Source organism: Macaca mulatta, chromosome 1, assembly GCF_049350105.2.
Source record: "Macaca mulatta isolate MMU2019108-1 chromosome 1, T2T-MMU8v2.0, whole genome shotgun sequence".
Classification (NCBI taxonomy): domain Eukaryota; kingdom Metazoa; phylum Chordata; class Mammalia; order Primates; family Cercopithecidae; genus Macaca; species Macaca mulatta.
In genome coordinates this window covers 129,804,287-129,827,746 of record NC_133406.1, presented here as the reverse complement: position 1 = coordinate 129,827,746, position 23,460 = coordinate 129,804,287, and the positions used below count along the sequence as shown (strand labels likewise).

At 40.5% G+C, this 23,460-nt stretch overlaps 1 protein-coding gene and 2 long non-coding RNA genes across 8 annotated transcripts in view; 2 read left to right on the top strand and 1 right to left on the bottom strand.

The window, feature by feature from the left end:
* SLC16A4 (solute carrier family 16 member 4) overlaps positions 1–23,460 on the bottom strand; it is a 37,312-nt gene that overhangs the window by 12,941 nt on the left and 911 nt on the right. For 2 of the 6 annotated variants that reach the window (XM_028836339.2, NM_001265727.1), the window contains exons 2-8: positions 22,565–22,683; positions 16,192–16,324; positions 15,024–15,167; positions 14,320–14,481; positions 11,913–12,413; positions 10,009–10,220; positions 8,503–8,596 (exon numbers count right to left, since the gene is read on the bottom strand). In XM_028836339.2, the coding sequence (XP_028692172.2) occupies positions 8,503–8,596; positions 10,009–10,220; positions 11,913–12,413; positions 14,320–14,481; positions 15,024–15,167; positions 16,192–16,324; positions 22,565–22,651 (1,333 nt within the window). In that variant the 5' untranslated portion in view covers positions 22,652–22,683. The remainder of the gene's footprint in view (positions 1–8,502; positions 8,597–10,008; positions 10,221–11,912; positions 12,414–14,319; positions 14,482–15,023; positions 15,168–16,191; positions 16,325–22,564; positions 22,684–23,460) is intronic. The other 4 variants (XM_077956102.1, XM_015146907.3, XM_077956149.1 and 1 more) reach the window with 2 other exon arrangements.
* LOC144332105 (uncharacterized) lies at positions 4,938–6,092 on the top strand. The gene is made up of 2 exons (XR_013399872.1): positions 4,938–5,071; positions 6,003–6,092. It is a non-coding gene; the product is annotated as an uncharacterized LOC144332105 (long non-coding RNA).
* On the top strand, positions 10,214–23,396 carry LOC144332104 (uncharacterized). The gene is made up of 3 exons (XR_013399870.1): positions 10,214–10,609; positions 16,169–16,358; positions 22,939–23,396. It is a non-coding gene; the product is annotated as an uncharacterized LOC144332104 (long non-coding RNA).

Here is a 23,460-nt window from a genome sequence, read left to right as displayed (position 1 = left end):
ACAGTCAAGTATTTAGTTTTAGGATGGTATTTATACTAGCAAATAGGAGGTAAAATGTAGGATGCAGAAATACACATATGACTGATTATTTTATGAAAGTATAGTTGTTATAATCAAGCTTATATTTAAGTGGCTACTAGGTAAGTTAAATTTTGAGCTTCATTGGTATTGGAACATTTACTTTATTTGGTTGGAATAACTAGCCTTTCTCTACTGCTGAAAGTAAAAGGATTGGCCAGGCACAGTGACTTATGCCTGTAATCCCAGCACTTTGGAAAGCCAAGGCAGGCAGATCGCTTGAGCCCAAGAGTTCATGGCCAGACTGGGCAATGTGGTGAGACCCTATCTCTACAAAAAAGAAGTAATAAAGTAGCTGGGTGTTGGCTAGGCGTGATGGCTCATGCCTATAATCTTAGCACTTTGGGAGGCCTAGGTAGAAGGATCACTTGAGCTTAGGAGTTCAAGACCAGCCTGGGCAACATAGTCAGACCTTGACCCTATTCTATCAAAAAGTAAAATTAAATTTAGAAAAGTATTGGAAAAGAATAAAGAAAAAGTTAAAGAAAAAAAAAGTCAGGTGTCATGGCACATGTCTGTAGTCCCAGCTACTCAGGAGGCTGAGTTGGGAGAATCACTTGAGCCTAGGAGGTTAAGGCTGCAGTGAGCTGTGATTGTGCCACTACCCTCCAGCCTGGGCAACAAAGGGAGAGCCTGTCTCAAAAATTTAAAACAGATAGATAGATAGATAGATAGATAGATAGATAGATAGATAGATAGATAGATAGATAGATAGATAGAAAATGAGTGTCTGATTTTGTTATTTTTCTGTATTTTTTTTTTTGTAACAGTATGAAAAATCTGTTCAGATGCACTTCTGACCCTAAACAGTTTAATGCTTTTAAGTAAAATTTTTTTTTTTTTTTTTTTTGAGAGGAGTCTCGCTCTGTCGCCCAGGCTAGAGTGCAGTGGCGCGATCTCCACTCACTCCCAGCTCCGCCTCCTGGATTCAAACCATTCTCCTGCCTCAGCCTCCCGAGTAGCTGGGACCACAGGCATCTGCCGCCACGCCTGGCTAATTTTTTGTATTTTTAGTAGAGATGGGGGGGTTTCACCATGTTAGCCAGGATGGTCTCGATCTCCTGACCTCGTGATCCGCTCACGAGGAAATTATTGTTGATAGTTCAGAAGCCACTGTATTCTCACCATTTTAAATGGAAGCACACACATAAGTTGACACTGAAAAGACTAGATTCCTTTGTGGTCATAGCATAAGCATTGTGAATGTCAGAAAAAGACAAGATTACATACCAGTGGTAATCTAGGATAATGTGCGTGTATCTGAAAGTTCACTCTATGCCTGGTATTACTGTTTGTAGCCAGCACTCTGAGGAATAAACTGGCAGCTGATGCAGAATTATTAAGCTGAAGACCTCTGTAAGCATTTCCTCAGTGTCTACAGGCTACCTGCTTCAGATTTACCTGAGATGCATGTTAATAATGTAGATTCATTGGATTCTGTCAAGCAGAACTTCATCCTGGGTGGCACTCAGTTGATTCTTATGCACAGTAAAATTATTATTTAACAATAATTATTGTATTTGAAGTTATTAATCCAGACTCTTTTCTTATATCTATGGCTATAGGACTTGTTTTAGGCAGAAATGTCTAATAATATTTCTTGTGATAATTTAAAACAAATAGGAAGATTGTGCTGAGCTTCCTTAAACACTTGCGCAAACCAGCTTTTTTTTACAGTCAGTAAAAAAGGAATAAGAATAATCATTGAAGTTAGATATTTAATATAGGATTCTGAATTCATTTTTTAAGTGTTAATACTTTAAAACTATTCCACATCATTTTATGTGTTAGGTCATACATGCTTCAAAAGGAATTTAGCATCCTGTCTAAAAAGTATTCATGCCTTCAGACATCTCAGAACTTGATTGTTAAGCCAAGTTATGAATCATTTTTATTAGGATTACTGTGTAAGTTTACTATTGGTCATCTTATTAAAACTTAACATGGCTAGGTGCAGTGGCTCACACCTGTAATCCCAGCACTTTGGGAGGCCGAGGTGGGCAGATTGCTTGAGCTCAGTAGTTCGAGACCAGCCTGGGCAACATGGTGAAATCTCATCTCTACTAAAAATAGAAAAAATTAGCTGAGCATGGTGGGACACACCTGTAGTCCCAGCTACTCGGGAGACTGAGGTTAGAGAATCACTTGAACCTGGAGGTTGCAGTGAGCCAAGATCATGCCACTGCACTCCAGCCTGGGTGACAGAGGGAGACTCCATCTCAAAACAAAAAACAAACAAAAAATTTAAGGTCCTTAATTCCAAAGTTTCTTGGTGCTAGTTCTAATAAGTGGTTGAAAATTCTGCAGGTGACTGGTCAGAGTTGAATCAGAGCTCCTGTGGTTGGGTTGTAGCATAGTGGCAAATTTCCAAGGTGTGCAGAGACAATTTTTCTCTCATCCCTGGGTCCACTGGAGCCACCAGCTGGCTATTGGCAATCTTGTTCTTTTACTTTGGGTGTATTACGCAAATACTTTCTATATGTGCCATGATCTGAAAAATCTTGGGAAACTTGGCTTAGCAAATTTAAATTTCAGCGCCTTTTAAGATGGGAACTCAGTAAAGTTTCCTTGGTAGAAATTTGCAATAAGATTTACTAGGAATGCTTCAAGTATTGGCTGTGTGCTGTAAGTTTTATTAAAAGGATCGTGGTGTCTGTTAGGATTTGGAAGCTGGATTCTTTGGCCTTGCAAAGTGTATTACATAAGGGAAGGACTCCTCCTCCTCTTATTAAACCACAATAGAGAGCTATTTGGAATTTATTTTTGATGCTTTGTAGGTATTCATCAATCTTAGGAAAACTGAATCAAAGTAAAAATCTGTAAGGCTTTGTAGTTTATGGGGAAAATAATCACTAGATACATAAAATATTTACTTTTTTTAGCCTTTTTTTCCCCCACAGAATGTATAGAGGACGGGGCTTTGCTCTGCCTTCTCACTTTCTGCCCACTCACCCGCAACCTCCAGAGTGTATTTTCCAAGTAAAATTTTAGGCCATAGAGAAATTCTCAATTGATAGGCTAAGGTGACTGATAAAACTCTAGAGGTCAAGATTGGTAATAGTGGAGCGAGGAACAGATGGAATTTTTGTTTAATACTATATCTGAAATTGAGGGTGGGATAGATAGGAAATGACCTATCATTTCATGAGGAGATGACTTTTCTGTGATAGGGGGACAGATATAAGCTTAGATGGATGAATATATATTTTAGCACTTAACTTTTTCCGTAAAACACAAATAGACTTAGTGCAAAATTACCAGTCTCACTCCATGGTATTTCTGATGAGATCGGTAAATAATAGAGACATAAACTTCTTTAGGAGCTAGTTGACTTTAACGTATGCTGGAGTACAATTGACTTACAACTATTTGGCGTTAGAAATTATTTTTCTAGGGCTTGGTGGGGGGAAAAACAAGCGTGAAATACCTGCTTGACTTAAACTTCAACATATTTTAAAGTCATTTTATTATCCCACAGCTCAGAATGTCTTCAATTAAAGGTAAGAAAATAAGGTGATGGGCTACAGTGACTTAATCAGGTGTTCAGTTAATGAAGTAGAAGAATGCAGATTCTAATAATTCACAGTTGTAGAGGTTCTAGGCTGTTCTTAGTATGAAGTCCCGGCAGTGTATGTGGCAGAGTGAATACTGTGTCACGACCTGGTGAGTCATGTGAGGACTGTGAGTAACTTTTATCTTCTGTGTGTCCCACATAGCATTTAACAGAGTACTCTGCTAGTGATTTAGTTGACAGTTATTGAATGAATGCTAAGTTTCAAGTATTTATTTGATAGTTACTTGATTACCAGGTAATCAAGTAATTACTTATAGTGTTTTAGAGGGTTTTCAGAAGATATTTGTGATTAATTTAAATAAATGATCATATATGTATGTTAGCATAGTGTATGCATTTGTCAGTTGGGAAAGGGGGGAATATGGAGAAGTGGGGAACTGCATTCAGTTTTATTTTATAGGCAACTAATATAGTCCCTTGGTTTTATTTTAAAATGAAACTGAGCCTTGAGCATTTTGAGCTTTCATGTCAAATGCCTTGAATGGAAAAGTAGGAATTTCATGTAAGTAGCTTACATCTGCCCTGTATGTTGGAGAATGTGATTAGATATACTTGCTTTTCTGCCCAAGGCACTATTTTTGTATTTATATTGCTTTTTTGCAGGTTTACTTTTGTTAACAGGAGTCTGTGAGAAATAAGGCTTAAAATATCAATACTTCTCATTTTTCCACAGCCTTCCAAGGCTTCCATCTTTGTGCTAGTGTGTAGTTCTGGGTGCCATCTAACCCCAAAAGCAGCAGTTGGGTTTGGATGAGCTGTGTGACATTTGGTCTACACTTAGGTCTACTAACCACCCTGGGTCAGGGAACCTAGAACAATCCTAAAACTCATCTACTCCAATGCAGGCCATATTTTTTAATTAAAATGAAATTGTTACTGAGTATTGCAAAGGAATAAGAAGGGACTTTGGGGTAGAGTGGGTGGGCAGGGCGTTGTCTTACAAAGGAGGTGTGGGGACTGGTAAGTTTTAACTTTCATCCTTTCAATCTCTCAGTTTCAGTAAAGAATTTTGTTGCTACCGTTATTTCTTAAAATCATGAAAGAAAGGTAAGAAATCGAGGTGTATAATTTTCTTGCCCATATTCTCTATATTTTAAAAAATACAAGAATAGTATATATGGGTCTATGAATTTCTTGTGCTATTTTGCTTTCCTTGAATTATTAAAATATGTTGCATAGAACTAATATTGTTTTCTTTTTTATTTTCATACAGGAAGGACAGAAATATTGTTCATGTAATGTGTTACCTTTTTTGTCTGTGTGATCTACAAGAGCATGGCTGAAATGTTACCATTTTTAAGTAGTGTTTTGACTGAAGATTATTATGAGAAGTTTTACTTTTGTTAGATTCCTAATTTAAAATGCCTATACTCTTTTATAGGAGTTTCAACTTTTGCGATTTGGTAATAACAGATTTAGGTAAGTAAAAAATGAGAATCTTACACAGTTCTGAAGATTCTAAGTTTGGTTGATAATTTAATGTTTCATCACCAGTAAACCTTTTGATTCAGTTAAAGACTCAGTTCTGCCTACATCTGCAAGAACTGAGTTGATCTGTACATCAACATTTCTAATGTTTCTTTGGTAGTTGCTGCTGGAGTCAGAAGTTAGGAACAAATCTAATGGCCTTTGTAACGTCCTCTGTCATTTCACCGAGGAATGACTTAGAGGAACAAAGCTTTCCTGTAATTTATTTCTTCAACAGATGGTTAAGGGCACAGCATTGCAGTTAGAATCTTGTTTAAGATACTAGGAGCACGTCCTGGACTAAAAATTTCTACGTAAGCTTTAGCAATAACCTTATAACTTGCTTTGACTTTTTTGTAGAGCTTACAGAATGTATGGCTGCCTAAGTAATACTCTCTGAATTAATGGGTAAAAAAATATGAGTTTTTTATCCTTACATATGGTGCTAGGATATACTGGATTTGGGCTAACAAAAGCTTGTTAACTTTTTTTTGTCTTATTGACAGAAGTATTTTATATCTCATATTTTACATTACATAGGTGTGTGTGTGTATGAAATAAAAGTTTGAAAATAAAGTGATATATTCTGTTTTTTAATCTGCTCTGTGGTAGTCTGTTTTCATAAAAACAATGAGATCATTACCCAACAAATTTACTTCAGAACTCACATATATACCTGTAGCTTTTTCTTTTCAGGTAATGGTTTTCAGAAAACTTGCCTTGTCTTCTCGAGTATTGAACTATTTAAACACTTTATTTTAAGAAGTATACAAAGACATATAGGACATTAAACGTGTTATAGTTTTGTCGCTTGTCTTTTTCATTTGAGTAAGATATTCTATGCCCTTGTATTTGTTACTTCCTTGTACTTTTGGCCCAATAGGCTTGAAAAGTTTCAAGATACTACTGGGACAGCCAGTGAAGAAGGATCAAGATTGAAAAAATGCATCAGCAAACTGTGTTTGAGCTCTGTTTTCTGTATCTCACTGTCCTGGGTACTAGCCATAGAGTAGTTGTGCAAGGTACTTCTGGTATTTGGCCTCCTTTTACTAGTCCCTATATAACAATTCTGGGCTTTACTTTATAATTCTAGCCTGCTTTCCAGGTGTGAAACGTAGGCTAAGTGTTAGATAGCATGGGAAGGGGTGTGTTCATAAATGCAAATAAGAGAGTTGGTTGCATATTTATATAAATTTTTTCTTTAGAATAAGTATACCTTAATTGAACCTCAGATAGTGGCATAGTTTTTTGTTCCCGGTACGAATTTTTTTTTTTTTTTTTTTTTAGACAGGGTCTCACTCTGTCACCCAGGCTGGAGTGCAGTGGCATGATCAAGGCTCACTGCCCTCATTCCTGGGCTCAAGCAATCCTCCTACCTCAGCCTCCTGTGTAGCTGGGACTACAGGTATGCACCACCACATCTGGCTGATTTTTAAAAATTTTTTTGTAGAGATGGTGCCTCACTATCTTGTCCAGGCTGGTCTGGAACTCTTGGACTCACACAATCCTCCCACCTTGGCCTCCGTAAGTGCTGAGATTATAGGCGTGAGCCACTATGCCAGGCCCTCTCAGTAACAATTGTTGTTATCCTTAGTTTATACTCCTTCTTTTAATATTTACTTTTTCTGAATCTTTTTTTTTTTGAGATGAAATCTCGCTCTGTTGCCCAGGCTGGAGTGAAGTGGTGCAAAGTGAAGTCGGCTCATGGCAACCCCATCCCCCGGGTTCAAGCAATTCTCCTGCCTCAGCCTCCAGAGTTAGCTGGGATTATAGGTGCCTGCCACTACGTTTGGCTAATTTTTGTATTTTTAGTAGAGATGGGGTTTCTCCATGATGGACAGGCTGGTCTCGAACTCCTGACCTCAGGTGATCCACCCACTTCGACCTCCCAAAGTGCTGGGATTACAGGCGTAAGCCACTGTGCCTGGCCCCTTTCTGAGTCTTAAGAGGTATAAATTTAACATCATTATGAAACTTAATTTTTAAATAATGATAGTGAGACAAGATCAACTCCCTTCTGTCTTACTTCAGGACTAAGAGAAGCAAAAGTAGGTTTTAGGCTAAGTTCCTTTTTGTGGATGATTAGAAATGTCATAGTAATTTGTACATTGAAATACATTGAGAACCTGTGGTGTGTGAGAAACTGAAGTTTAGGTCTGTTCCCTAGAAATATTTCTGTGTGAGTATTTAAGTTTATAATAGTATTAGATTAAATGTTCAGCAAGCATAAAATGTCCAGTTAGGTAAAAGGTGAATGTAAAACTACAATTTAGGCCGGGCGCGGTGGCTCAAGCCTGTAATCCCAGCACTTTGGGAGGCCGAGACGGGCGGATCATGAGGTCAGGAGATCGAGACCATCCTGGCTGACACGGTGAAACCCCGTCTCTACTAAAAAATACAAAAAACTAGCCGGGCGAGGTGGCGGGCGCCTGTAGTCCCAGATACTCGGGAGGCTGAGGCAGGAGAATGGCGTGAACCCGGGATGTGGAGCTTGCAGTGAGCCGAGATCTGGCCACTGCACTCCAGCCTGGGCGGCAGAGCGAGACTCCGTCTCAAAAAAAAAAAAAAAAAAAAAAAAAACTACAATTTAAATCTTAAAGTTAACTTACATATGAGAACTCCCCAAATGTTTACTGTACTTGTATATAATAATTTTCAATGGCCCCCAATAGCCTCTCCATAGAGATCTGGCCTTTAGGGCAAGTATCCTCCCATCCTTGGTACCCATAATTTGAAGGGCCTCTTTTCAAAGAAAGATACTTAAAGAACAGATAACAAGCAATCCTGGACATCCATATGGCACATCAGAAGAATAAAAGTGTCAGGCCTATACCTTTCAAGCTCTATAAAAGTGACTCATGTTTAGATACAGGATGCTAGTCATACATTGATTTTTGTTTGTTTCGTTTTTTCTTTTATAGAGACAAGGTCTCTCTGTTGCCCAGGCTAGTCTCGAACCCCTCAGCTCAAGTGATAACCCCCGCCTTGGCCTCCCAGAGTACTAGAATTACAGACGTCAGCAATTGCTCCCAGCCTTTTTTATTCTTTTTCTTTTCTTTTTTTTTTTTTTTAAAGCATCATGGGTCTTTGAGGCTCTGAAAAAACTCTGGATTGTCTCCCCCAGACAAGTAGACATAGATCCAGGGTCTGCCCTACAACTCCCAAGAATATAAGAATCTGCTTAAGGCACATCTTAAGAGAATACAAGAATCTGAGCCTTCAGATTTTCCTGCATTGGTGATGGAGTGAGTAGATATAGGAAAAGCAGAAATAATCTGTTTCTTTTAACTTGATACTGTCATTACATGTTTACCATTAATCCTGGATCAGTGTTTCCTTTTATTGCTATTGAAATTTGTTCAGAATGTGGTGAAAGGTGTTACCTGCTATAGGTGGTCCAGAAAGGACAGCCATCCCAGCAAAGAAGCTGGCAAGTCCCAAAAACCTGTTTACTGTAGAATTCCTACACAGATCAACCTGTAGGAATTAGAATTCAGTGTTAGCCACATTAAGGGTGAAATTCTATAGAGACTTCTGCCTAAAAGGGACAAATACTATTTATATAATCTCAAGCTATGAACAGTGTGACTTCTGGGGTGAGTTGGTTGGCTTTTTGCCCCCAGTATTGTGAAAGAGCTGAGGACTAATAGTGAACAGTAACTGCTAGGCAGGCAGTGTTTCAGTTTATTAGTAAGAATACAAGTTTTTATTTTCATTTTAATTTTTTAGGTGGTTCATGGGTACTTTTTCTTCCCCAAACCTTGCTGCTTTTCCCTATTAGGAAATGATATTTACAATATGAATTGATAGTGATATTCTTTTTTTTTTTTTTTGAGACAGGGTCTCACTCTGTCACCCAGAGTGGAGTGCAGTTGTATGATCTTGGCTCACTGCAACCTTCACCTCCCAGGTTCAAGCGATCCTCCCACCTCAAGGGAGCTACTTCCAAGTAGCTGGGACCACAGGTGCGTGCCACTGCACCTGGCTAATTTTTTTATTTTTCATAGAGACGGGGTTTCACCATGTTGCCCAGGCTGGTCTCCAACTCCTGAGCTCCAGCGATCCACCCGCCTCTGCTTGCCAAAGTGCTGACACAGGTGTGAGCCACCACACCCGGCCAGGTGGTGATATTCTTGAATCCCCTAAGGCTAGGTATCAGCCATTGGTTTGTAAGTAATCAGATAACACAAGGAGTTAATTTCAGCTTTAGGAAGCTTGATTTTTGCCTGAGCTTCGTATAATATCCTGTAGCACTTATGCTAATATTGATAGAACAGAAGTTTTCTAGGAAATCTGTTCCAGCATGTTTAGCACCTGGTTCTAAGGAGAACCCATGAAATTCCCAGGGGTTCCCAGAACACAGAAGTATTTGTAGAAGTATTTTGGTTGCATCTGGGTCAAGGACTTTGAGTCAGTTTAGGGTAAAGGTGGAGAGGAAGTATAAAACAATGGCCCTGTGAAGGTACACAGGACCAAAGCAATAACTTCAAGAGAGAAACCGCACTGGTAAGGAAATCCGTTTTTCTCTGTGTTCCCAGGGATCTCTTCTTTAAGATTATGTCTTAAAAGGAGCCAAACAAGTTTCTGGAACTGAAGGAGAGAAGTGAACACAAGCCTAATCTAGGAGACTGATAAGTAAAAAGGAATCCTGCTGATCCCTTTTTTGCTTTAATTTTATTGCTGTCCCATGTGGATAGTCCTCTCACCATCCCTCCCCCGTCACACACAAGATGAGTAACTGGACAGGATATAGCTGCAGAGTTTCTAAGATGTTTGAAATGATTTTTTTAAGTTATAAAATTAATACAAAATACATATTTTGGGGAGATTGTTACTGATATTTGCTTTTACTGAATGGTTTAACAATGTTAATGAGTGTGTCTACTCACCAGTACAGGCAGTATCAATGCCAGGTAACCACCAGCAAAGATGGCAAAGCAGATGGTGTAGGTCATAAGTAGTGGAAATGTGGTGGCTAAAGGAGCAAGCAGGTTAGTGATGCCGCAGAGGATGAGGTAAGACTTGTGGTAATGATACTTCTTAATCCAGTTTTGATCAGCAACCCATCCAGAAATAATCTGACTGACCGTCTCAAGGATACCTGGAACAATATTGAAATCTTTTTATTTTCCTAGCCCCTTTGAAAAATGTGAATGCATACGGCATCATTTCCCAAGTAATATGACCTCATCCCGAGGCCAGGATATGTGAGGAAAAAAATGATTTCATTTGTGTACCATGAAGCTCTATTATTTACTTACCTATTCCAAATACATTTAATAAAATAGCAAAAAAGTCTCCGCTAGAGTTGTGTAGAAGACCCCCGTAGTTAGGGTTTTTTTCTGATTGTGTCTGGAAAGCTTACATCATCACTACAGTGGGAATCTTTGGTTACAGAGGACCCTGGGCGCAGAAGGCCATGCAGTCCCTTCGTCTAAGAGGTCCTGCAAGTGAGAAAATGAAGTTTCTAAAAGACAAATAGACCTTCAGGTCAGTGTCTTGGGGAAATTGTATTGTAGAAGATTGGAGTATAAATAAGTCTTCTGTTAAAAAAGAGATGTTGGGACTCATAATTGCATATGAAGTTTTAGGAATTAAGTCCTCCAAAGTTTATGCTTAATTTGAAAATATGTAGTAAGTTTGGAAATGGGAGATCGTATTTTGGACCACTGCACCTGACCAAATCCCTATCTTCTAGATCAAGCATTCTGTCTTTAAACAGTTTTATGAGTAGTCAACTAAAATAGTTGCTTTTATTTATTTATTTTCATTTTATTATTATTATTATTTTTGAAACAGTCTTGCTCTGTCGCCCAGGGTGGAGTGCGGTGGCACAATCTCGCCTCACTGCAAGTTCTGCCTCCCGGGTTCGTGCCATTCTCCTGCCTCAGCCTCCCGAGTAGTTGCTACTACAGGTGCCCGCTACCATGCCCAGCTAATTTTTTGTATTTTTAGTAGAGATGGGGTTTCACCATGTTAGCCAGGATGGTCTCAATCTCCTGGCCTCGTGATTCGCCCACCTCAGCCTCCCAAAATGCTGGGATTACAGGCGTGAGCCACTACGCCCGGCCAGTTGTTTTTATTTTTAATTTACATTTTAACTTATTTTAAATATCAGACAATCCATAAGTGACTAGCCTTAAAAGTTGTATTTATCTGTTTTACTATGAGTTCAAGGGAAAAAATCCTTAGCTACAAATAATAAAACATTACTGAATGCTTGCTACAGGCCAGGCACTATTCTAAACTCTACATGCATTGCTTTTTTGATCCTGACAATCTTATGAGGGTAGATACTATTATCCCTGTATTACAGATGAAATGAAGGCACCATGAAGCAAAGTAACTTGCTGAAGTTCCCACAGTTAAGAAATACAGAGCAGGAGGTTGAGCCAGGGAAGTCTTGCTCCAGAACCAATCCTTTGAGCCACTGCACTGTGCTGTCTACCTGGGGTTTTCTGTTCCTTACAATGGCTATTACCACTGAGCATCAGCTTTTTGAAATTTCCACATTTATCTAATAAATAATGTCTACTGTGTCAAACACTGTTATATGAAGACGAGTAAGACTTGTTTTAGTGTCCACTATCTAGTAGGGGAGCCTGTGTGCAGTGACAGAGATCTCTTCCGGGGAAATGCCCAGGTGCTCCATTTAGCCTCAAACATTTTACTTTCTCTGGCCCTTCTACAATTCCTCTTTTGTTTTTCTTTAGCTTTTTGTTAAAATGTAAAAAACTTGTAAAATTAAGTTGATCTTTCCTTTTGGGTAGAAGGCTGACACAGGCTTTCTTACCTGCTACGGAAACGAGGTAAGAGGCATCCATGATGTCAATCCCCAGTGTTTTGGCTCTGGCTACCAGGTGAAAGGTAGGGATGAAGTATGCTAACTGACTGAGGAGAAAAGACCAAGTAAATATGTAGAAGAAAGGATTTCTAAAGAGAGAAATATCAAAGAGTTGTTTGCAGCTCCACGAGATAACCTTATCACTTTCTTCATTACTTTTTAGTAACAGTCTGTTCCTGTTAGGCCCATTGTAGAACTCTTCACTTTGATTTTGTGAGACTATTAAATTTTTGCTAGGTAGTCCAGCCTTCTGCGTAGTACTGTCCTTGATGGTAGACTCTTCTGTCTCATCACAGTGTGTTTCTGTTGCACATGCCTCTGGACCACGTGCAGACAAACTGCTGCCTTTATCTTTAATACCAGAATTCTCAGTTTTGATATGGATGGGTCTTAAGAGCATACTAGAAGGCACCAAATTCAGTGCAATAGCTCCAAATAATATAAGGGCACCTAAATAGGAGGGAGAGATTGAGCAATTAAAAATAGCCTTTCAGTTCACAATATTGCTTTGTGTTCATAGGCTCAGAAGAGGCCCCACTGGCATAGCCCATTAATTCTTGAAAACATTACTTTGTCTCCGATTTGACTTATTAGTCATATACACTGCAGTATCCATGTACTAATGTAGTGCTTTGGAGATAGAGAACCAGAAAGTTGCACCAATAGATGGGATAAAAGGAGAGGTGGTGGTTATTTGTGTTAAGCATTGGGGGGGGGCAAGTTTTTGGAGGGAGAGGAGGGTATTTTAAATGCTAAAATATTAAATAGAAAATTTAGGCTGGGCAGTGACTCACGCCTGTAATCCCAGCACTTTGAGAGGCCGAGACAGGTGGGTCACGAGGTCAGGAGATCGAGACCATCCTGGCTGACGTGGTGAAACCCCGTCTCTACTAAAAATACAAAAATTAGCCAGGCGCGGTGGCGGGCGCCTGCAGTCCCAGCTACATGGGAGGCTGAGGCAGGAGAATGGCGTGAACCTGGGAGGCGGAGCTTGCAGTGAGTAGAGATTGCGCTACTGCACTCCAGCCTGGGCAACAGAGCGAGACTCCGTCTCAAAAAAAAAGAAAGAAAATTTAAATATCCTGAAGTGAGAGTACAGATTTAGGTACAGAAAAAATAGAATAAGATGAAATAAATCATTTGGAAACAACCTTAGAAGAGGGGACACCTGGCCAGGTGCTATGGCTCATGCCTATAGTCCTAGCATTTTGGGAGGCTGAGGCAGGCAGATCACTTGAGCCCAGGAGTTCAGGACCAGCCTGGGCAACATGGTGAAAACCTGTCTCTACAAAAAATACAAAAAAAATTAGCCTGATGTGGTGATATTCACCTGCAGTCCCAGTTACTTGGGAGGCTAAGGTGGGACGATCACTTAGCCTAGGAGGTGGAGGTTGCAGTGAGCCGATGTTATGCCACAGCACTCCAGCCTGAGTGACAAAGAGAGCCTATCTCAAAGAAAAAAGAAAAAAAAAAAGCAGGGGGAGGAAGGCATGGATAGCCTTTCATCCCATGACATTTTTTAGATCTTCCTTAAAAGATGACAGATGCTAATCTTGCCTTTGAAGCTGAATAGTTGCTTGCATTCAGCATGTCCTGATCAAAGCTATGGCTTGTATGGTGCTTCTAAAGATAGAATAGGCTATAGGTTCTGCTATCCTATCATGGATTTGTCAGCTGGTCCCATTCACCATGAGACTACTGAATAGTTAGGAAAGATTCAACAAAACTGCCATGTAGATAGCAATAGGCATGAATACATACATATACATATATTTTTTCCAGTAGTTTAAGATTATTTTAATCCAAATATCTTAGTTACAAAGAAAATTGTGAGATGAATCATTTTTTATTCATTTGTGAAAATTTATAGTTGACATTGTATAAACTATTAAGGAACATACTCTTTTTACCAAAGTATTTTTCTTTTTCATCTATTTTAGTGAGTCTGATGGAGGAGGCATTTTTTAAATGCATATTTTTGTCTTAAAGGGAAAATGGGAAAAGTGAGTGTTTTGAGGGAGGAAGGGGGACGCCTTGTTTCCCCAGGAGTATCGCTTTTACTGCAAGCTGTTTCCAGCTGCACGGAATGCCCTCCATCTCCTCAGACTTTGAGCCCTATGGTAAATTCTGAGTTGAGTATGAGCTGGCAAAGCCTGCAAGTATTTCAAGATCTCCTCTGCATATGTATTCTCCAGGGAAGAGAAGCATATTTACTTTAGAAATTATGCTCATTTCCTCTCTTGCAATACCTTGTGAAATCGATTGCTCTAAAAGTCTTAACTTCCAGTTCTCAAAGGGAGAAAGCTGAATGCTAAATCTTGCACAGTTGATAGTAAAGAAACTTAGAACGACTTACCTGTCCAGTCATACAGATCTATAAGGAATTTTGTAAAGGGTGCCAACAGAAAAGTCAGTCCCATCCCAGAACGGGCAATAGCTGTAGAAAGAGCCAATCGTTTTTTGAAGTATTTGGTAGTTACCACAGCAGCTACTTGGTATAAGAAAGCAGAACCCAAACCTAAAAGAAAAACATAATAGTTTAGAATCACTCTCACATTAAGTGGCTTGGTGCCAGAAAAGATAATTTCCTGGATCCAAGATAATAGGCCTTTTGGACCCAGGAACAGTAGAAGGGAAGGGTCCTGTTCCATCTTCTATGGATAGATGCATATATATATATATATATATATATATATACACACACACAGACACACACACACATATACATACACACATACATATTTTGAGACAGGGTCTCACTTTGTCACCCAGACTGAAGTGCAGTGGCACAGGCTCGGCTCACTACAGTCTCAACTTCCTGGGCTCAAGCAATCCTCCTGCCTCAGCCTCCCAAATAGCTGGGACTACAGACATGTGCCACCACTGGCCTGGCTAATTTTTGTATTTTTAGTAGAGACAGGGTTTCACCATGTTGCCCAGGCTGGTCTGGAACTTCTGGACTCAAGCGATCCACCCGCTTTGGCCTCCCAAAGTGCTAGGATTACAAGTGTGAGCCACCACTCCCATCCTTCTATGGTCACATAATTACAAGGAACTCACCAGGTAGAAGTCCCATAGTCACACAAAGAAAAGGAATACTTGTGGCCCAGCTGCTGATCAGATATCCACCAGTAACAAGGAAAGCCCCAAGAATGGAGGTAGTTTTCTCTCCAAGTATGTCACAAATAATAGCAACCAGGGGACCTTAAGAGAAGAAAGAAAGGCAATTCTTAGGTAAATATGATCTGGCATTTCTTATCCTCTGATGGCGATTTAAATGAATGACAAGGAAAGCAAGAGGACTGTTTACTTTGAAGTCTTACGTATTCTTCAAAAAATATTTTCATATTGGGTTTTTTAATATCACTAGTCTCACACTATTTTAGTTTTTGGAAGGGGAGTTTAAAAGAAAATGTTTATTGCAAATAAGGTTTGGAGGGGAGGTGTTTTGAAATTCATTATAGAACCTCCACGAAAAGATTGCATATAGTGGTCAATGACTAGAATAAGGTTGAATCACTTATCTGCTCTTCCATCCTGTTACAGCTCCAAATAAAAGAGGAGAAATTGGTTCTATAATTTGTTTTGAGGCTGGACACCGTGGCTCTTTAATCTCATACTTTGGGAGGCCAAGGTGGGCAGATCACCTGAGGTCTGGAGTTTGAGACCAGCCTGGCCAACATGGTGAAACCCCATCTCTACTAAAAATACAAAAATTAGCCAGGCATGGTGGCGGGCGCCTGTAATCCCAGCTACGTGGGAGGCTGAGGCAGGAGAATCGCTTGAACCTGGGAGATGGAGGTTGCAGTGAGCCAAGATTACACCACTGCACTCCAGCCTGGGCAACAGAGTGAGAGTCTGTCTCAAAAAAATAAATAAATAAATATAATTGTTCTGAGTATACTTAGATAACTAGAACTTCATGGCCTAACTTCCAGGTTGAGGGCCTTACTCACTGAACCCATATTAAGGCATTAACAGACTGGAAAGGCAATGCATGAAATACTGAATCATGGCATTTAATAATTCTTCATCTTTCTTTCTTTGAATGCTGATTCTCCCAACTTTGTTACTAAGTCAAGTGGAAGCTAAATATTGCAATTCCTTACTTTCTTAGTGTTACATAATGAACCTGAATTTTAGCAATGCTTCAGTCTGGAATAGGAATCTTGGAATTGCCCTTTGTGGTTTTTCTCTTTGGACAGCAAGCTTATTGCCAGCCTTATACCTGCACAAAAACGAAGAGATGACATGATGGATCCAATCCAACCAATTTGCTCTGAGGTGCCTTCAAACTCTTCTTGAAAGACCACAAAGAAAATTGCAAAAGTCTTGGTCATCCCCATCACAAACACATTCACCTAAATCAAAGCAGACCAGAGTCCAACTCAGGTGGTAAGTCAGCCATTACAGAGGCAATTACGGCTACTAGAAGTTATGATTCCCTTAACCTACAACTATTTACCAGTTTGCCTTATTGGTTGAGCCTCATTATACATCTTATATTTTATGGGGGAAGTCATTACTTTTAAAGTAGCTAAGCATTTTAAATAGAAACATCTCATTTAATCCTCATTTCATGGCTTTGGAATAGGCATGCCAGTGTTGTATACCAAATAATTTATACCAAATAAACCATCCAATGGGTTCACCTTGCCTGCTGCCTAGATACAGCTGATTTATCAAGACGGGAATTGCAGTAGAGAAAGAGTTATTCCCACAGCGCCCATTGTGCAGGAGACTGGAGTTTATTATGCCAGTCAGTTTCCCTGAGGTTTTGGGGATCAGAGTTTTTAAGGATAATTTGGTGGGTGGGAGGCCAGTGAGTTGGGAGTGCTGATTGGTTGGGTCAGAGATGAAACAAAGCTGCCCTTTTGTGCCTAGTCACTTCTGGATGGAAGGGCAGGGGCAGGGGCAGGGGCGGGGGGACCCATGATCAGATAAACCAGTTTATTAATCTGGGTGGTGCCAGCTGATCCATCAAGTGCAGGGTCTGCAAATTATCTCAAGCACTGATCTTAGGTTTCACAATAGTGATGTTATCCCCCGAGCAATTTGGGGAGGGTCTGTCTTGTAGCCTCCAGCTGTATGATTCCTAAACCATAATTTCTAATCTTATGGCTAATTTTTAATCCTACAAAGACAATCTAGTCCCCAGGCAGAAAGGAGGTGGTTTTTTTTGTTTGTTTTGTTTTGTGTTTTTTTTTTGTTTTTTTTTGGAAAGGGCTGTTAGTTTCTCTTTCAAAATTAAGCTATCAACTAAGTTTCCCCCAAAGTTAGTTCAGCCTACACATGGGAATTAACAAGGACAGCTTGGAAGTTAGAAGCAAGATGGAGTTGGTTAGGTCAGATCTCTGTCTCCGTAATAATTTTCTCAGTTATAATTTTGCGACAGCAGTTCCAAGATCAGGAAAATGAAGTTTAGAGAGGTAAAAAGTTGCTTAAAATAGGGGTACTGGAACTGAGATTTGAACCCAGATTAGACTGACTCTAGATCCGGTACTCCTCTACTGCCCTCAGTAGCATCTGTTAAAGACAGCTAATTTCAGTTACCTTTGTGGGAGAAAAGTGTTTGTCCATAAGAGGAATAATTATTCCTGTCAGTTCTTAGATTAGTTTTGATTTAACTCTGCTGCTGAGCTGAGTACCTTCCTTCACTTGATATATAAATAGGTTGACCATATAATGTATCATCCAAATTGAGACACTCAAGAGTGAAAAGGGGTGCTTAATTTTGGATTAACTGGGATGTATGGTCACCTTAAGGTTGGGCCAGGTGCCCCATCCTTTTCTTTCTGCCCCACCTAATCTTCCTTACCTGCACTCCACTAGAATTGCTGCTTTGGAGATGAGGTTTTCTTTCTGTGGAGTATTAACTTTTATTTCTCAGAATTCTAGTTAGCCAGGGGGCTGTTAAGTGCTATTCTTTCTTTCCCTTTTTGAGTAACAGTCATACTTGATCCCACAGGGGTCTAGAGGGGAAACCTAGCCAGGGTTTGCATTCACTCTCAAAGCCCAGGAGCCATGTGTACTCTCTATCTCCAGGGGCTTCCTGGCTTCCCCTTTTCCTTTCCTTGTTTCGGTAGCACTGGCTTTTCAAGGCCACCTCTGCTTTCAACCTGGCCGTGCATTGCTTATGAACCACAAAACCAGCTGGGCATGGAGGCTCCTGCCTATAATCCTAGTACTTTGGGAGGCCAAAGTGGGTGGATCGCTTGAGCCCAGCAGTTCAAGACCAGCCTGGGCAACATGGCAAAACCCTGTCTCTACAAAAAGTACAAAAAATTAGCTGGGCGTAGTGGTATAACACCTGTAGTCCCAGCTACCTGGGAGGGTGAGGTAGGAGGATCGCCTGAACCTGGGAGGTCAAGGGTTCAGTGAGCTGTGATCACACTATCTGCACTCCAGCCTGGGTGACAGTGAGACCTTGTCTCAAAATTAATAATAATAAAAGAACCACAAAGCCTTAGGTTCCCTTTCATTAATGCCACTTTCTCAGCCCATCTGTTACAGTTCTGTACTCATCTCGCTTAATACCTGTTCCCTGGACAATCATTCACTCTCAAGGTTTTAATTACCACCTGCATACTTATGGTGGTGTAGCTGAATAGGGTTCTGCAATCAGTCTGCCTTAACTTGCATCCAGGCTGTGCTTCCTACTGGGGCGTGACCTTGGGCAAACTACTTCGCACATCACAGGGGTTAAGCTTCCTCTTTTATGATGGAGGGGCGGCGGTGGGGGATGAAAATGTTACCTAGCTCATAAGACTGTGAAGAGTAATTGAGAAAATTCTGATACAGTACTTAATATTTGGCACTTAACACTCAAAACAATTAACTGTGGTTTCCATTTCTGCTTTCCCGAGAGCTTTAAATTCCTCTAATTGTCTACCATATCTTTATAACTTCTAGTCAACTTGTCCAAACATAAACTCACATTTCCCTTATCCTATGCCTACTCTTTTCAGTTTTTTCTATTGGTACCATTCACTCATTCATTTGAATGAGAGACATGCTTTCTCTTAGATACCTCCCTCCCTCAGCCCCTGCTTTTAAATAATCGTCAAGACCTGCCCCCTTCTTTTCACCCCATCACTATTGGCGATGCTCAGAAATTGCAACACTGGTAGTGGTGAGGAAGAAGTCTCTTAATATACTTTTCCCCTTTCTGATTTGATAAAAGGAACAAACTTATTTAGAATGAACAGTGCTATAAACGCCAGGACTATATATTCAAAAGTTAAAAAGACATTTTATCAGGCCTCCATTTAGGCAATTTATAACCATAATTTTCCTCTAAGGCACTTCTGTCAGGCTAGAAATTAGGCTAGAAAATATACACAGATCTCAAATGACTTGGACTTTCTTCTGTCAGTTCATAATAATGTGGTGATTGTGTCCTTTCATGAGCAAGGAGTACTAAAATGCATCATTCTGTAAAATAAACTTCCTTTTGTTCTGTGCTGGTATCTAGAGGATGTTGACCTCTATATTCTTAGCTACCTAAATTTAGCTAGCTCCTGGTCCCCCAGTTCAGAGCTTTTTGTCTCTGATTTGTCCTTGATGTCTGGGTGTAGCAGCAGTGAATGGTTAGGACTTGTCTCTAATAACTGGGTCCGTGTCCACTGTGTATCAAGAAGGCCAAGGGCAGAGCCTTTGCACCTACCATGCTTACTGTCCCTTAACTTGAAGTCTTCCAACTTTGTTTGAGTTTTGACTCAAAGATATTAAAACTCTCTCCCAAGGTGTAGGTTTTTTCTTAGTTAATTTAGCAGACTACATAAATCTGCATTGTTCTACATAATCCCATGTCTTAGACCAAGCTTGGTAGGTTTCAGTTCTGTTACCAGAGTCCACATCATACATGGTAAATGACTCACTCCAAAATAAAGCAAAAACCCTAGAACTTCTCTAGTCCCCTCATTTTCTTTTTGTCTTTAAGAGCAGTTAATTGGGTTGAATCTGGCAGGAACACCTTAAGCAGGCCTTCCCCCACACCCCACCTCCAGTAAGAGTTTCCTCACTAGATCATTTTAATTATTGTCTTGGGAAAGGAGTTGGATCAGCCTCAGTGACTTATTTTCAATACAGGGACCAGGCTTTGTCAGAGTTAGTTTTATCTAATAACAACTTCTTATCCTGCATCCCTTTCTAGTATCACCATAGCTCCTCCTGACCTTCACAGACAAGTTTCTGTAAAAAATACTCTATTAGGTATCTCAGCTTTCTGTCATTCTGCTACTCCACTGAAAACTAAAGGTCACTACCTTTGGCCCCCACTGCTCCACTGTACTAGCTCTTATCAAGGTTATGGGACTTTTTTGTTGCTAAACCAATAGACTCTTATTATTTCTCTCCTATTTGACCTCTCAGTAGCATCTGCTTATCACATTTCTCTGAAATGCAAATCTATGACATCCCTGCTTAATTTTTCTCATTAGCTTCTCATAGCCTCAAAAGCCATTCTCATCTCTTCAGTTTCATCAACTATCCCCTTCATCCTTATTTGTTTATTCATAAATGTGTGCAGCTATCAATTCACCCATCTATCCATCCACCAACAGTATTTACTGAGTGCCTACTACGTTCCAGGCTGTATACTGGCACTGGGCTTACAGTAATGAGCGTATACTCATGAGCAATGCAGACGAAGGCCCTGCCCCCACAGAACATTCAGTCTAGTAAGACAGACTGAATACAGAAAACAGTCATACAAATATATAAAGTGTGGCAAGTTGATTAGAATGAATCTCTCTCTTTTTTTTAAGTAGGAAGCTCCCAAAGAACATTGTTATTTTTCACTTACCAGGAGCTCCTCTGTTATAGAAAAGAACACTTGTAAGTCATACAGAAACAAAAGCACAGTCATTCAAGTGTGCACATTACAACTGTGGGGGATTAGCCTCTGAATTTATTGTTAACATTTTGAGGATCCAGTGCATTTTTTGTGCTTAGTAAGCAGTATCACACCCTGAAAGTGGTACAGTGTTTATTAATCTGGTTATTAGATGGTTTTTCTTACGAGCAACTGAATTGGTCAAAAACCATTCTATCCTCAGAGGATAATGTAGAAAAAGTCAGGGTGGTTACTGGGGAGAAAGGCAGGAGAATTAGAGATCCTCACCAACAGTGCCCATTCTGCAAAACCTATGATTTAGGGAGGTGGCCCAGCCACAGGAAGGGCTCTCAGACTTAGGGCATCCTTTAGTTTCCCTATTAGTAACATTTCTGGGAGGAAAATGAGATTCCACATTCTTCAGTACTGAAGCTAATGTTTAGCAAGTACTACCATTATGTGTTAGGAGTTTTGTATTACATAAATCCTGGCTGGGGACCTCTGCCCCTAACTTCTGTAGCACTAGGGAGGAGGCCTGATGTTTTCCCACCATCCTATTTGTAGAGTTCTTAGTTATCTGCATGTGAACTATAGGATTATTAGAAGGCACCAGGACTTGTGCTACCCTTCCCTGTGAGCTGCTTACTGTAGGGCTGAGTAGGGGAGAAGTGTCGGCAAGAAGGGTATTTTTTTGAGTGCATGTGCCGCTGGTGCTGCTCTCTGGAGAGCTGTGTGGGGCATAGCTGGGATTCACCGACATTCTGGAATGGGCATGCTGATGATGCAGATCACCACTGTCACACCTCAACCCCTGGGAGGGTGAGGGAAAGAAGTTAATTTAAAAAATGGAATGCCTAGTCTAGTTGCTTATGGGTGAAGGAGAAAAATCAGGCTCCCCCTTCAAAATCCGTGTCCTCCCTTTCCAAACACATTGGAAATATAGATAGCATAAACTATAGTTAGTGGGGATGGATTGGGAAGTAGACAGCAAGCCAGAGGAAACGTCCCCACCCCTTATCAGTGGAGGGGGCTGTGCCAGCAGTGCTCTATCTATGCTGGGCTGACCTGGGGAGACCACCCCCAGAGCACTTTTTAGCACCTCTCAGTGCTACTTTTGGGATGGTTAAAAGTATGATTGTCCCCAAACCCTAACTGCCATGCAGCCAGTACAGAACTGCTGATTGTGACTGAACATTCTCAGGTTTAAGAGGTGGTAGACAGGAAGATTAGAGGACTGGATTCAGGAACGTTTCTGTTTGTTTGTTTTGAGAGAGTCTCTCATGGTTGCCTAGGCTACAATGCAGTGGCAGGATCTTGGCTCACTTCAGTCTCCGCCTCCTGAGTTCAAGCAATTCTCCTGCCTCAGCCTCCCAAGTAGCTGGGACTACAGGCGCACGCCACTGCACTCAGCTAATTTTTGTAGAGATGGGATTTCACCATGCTAGCCAGGCTGGTCTCGAACTCCTGACTTCAAGTGATCCGCCCACCTAGGCCTCCCAAAGTGCTAGAATTATAGGCGTGAACCCCCACACCCAGCCCAGGAACATTTCTGCTTTCGCTCCAGGGGTATTTTCAGCTTTCTGCTAGGTTGGGCATGGGCCTCTGACTTTAGCAGTTTTTGGCAGCTCCTGGCCTTGTTCCTGCCCACCCCTCCAGTCAGGTGCCAAAGATTTCCTAAGTGATCTTATTTGTAGGCAGCCCTGAGCCTTTCTCCAGAAAGCCTGCTTTCAGGCAATAGGAAAGGGGGAAAAAAGCGAAATCTTACCAGGAAAAAATGAACCACAATCATCCATCCCCATCCTCCATCCGGGGTTTCAGTGTAAGGTCGGGCCTTCCCCTCCCTCTTCAGCATGATGCCTCTTCTATTTTAAATGCAGAAGATCCCTGTGATAAATCCAAGACAGTTGATTCAGTGGACCAGAAACTAAACTTTTAAACTTTTTATCTGAAAGGGAATGTTCATACATTGTTGGTGGGAATACAAATTAGTTCAGCCACTGTGCAAAGCAGTTTGGAGATTTCTGAAAGAACTAAAAATTGAACTACCATTTGACCCAGTAATCCCATTCCTGGGTATATACCCAAAAGAAGATAAATTGTTCTACCAAAAAGCCACATGCACTTTTATGTTCACTGCAGCATTATTCACAGTAACAAAGACATGGAATCAACCTATGTGCTCATCAAGAGTGGGTTGGATAAAGAAAATGTGACACATAGACACCATGGAATACTACACAGCCATAAAAAAGAACAAAATCATATCCTTTACAGCAATATGGATGCAGCTGGAAACCATTATCTTGAGCAAACTGATGCAGAAACAACCAAATGCTGCATGTTCTCACTTATAAGTGGGAGCTAAACATTGGGTACATATGGATGTAAAGATGGGAACCACAGTCACTGGGGACTACAAGATAGGGAGGGAGGAGGGTTGAAAAACTCCCTATTGGGTGCTATGCTCTCTACCTGGGTGACGGGTTCAATTATACTCCAAATCTCAGCATCACACAATATACCTCTGTAGCAAACCTACACATGTACCCCCTGAATCTAAAATAAAAGTTGGAATTTAAAACAAAACAGCAAAAAAACCTTTTTTCCTCTGATATAAAACCACTTGTAATTTTTCTGAAGCCCCTCAGTTACAGATGAAGT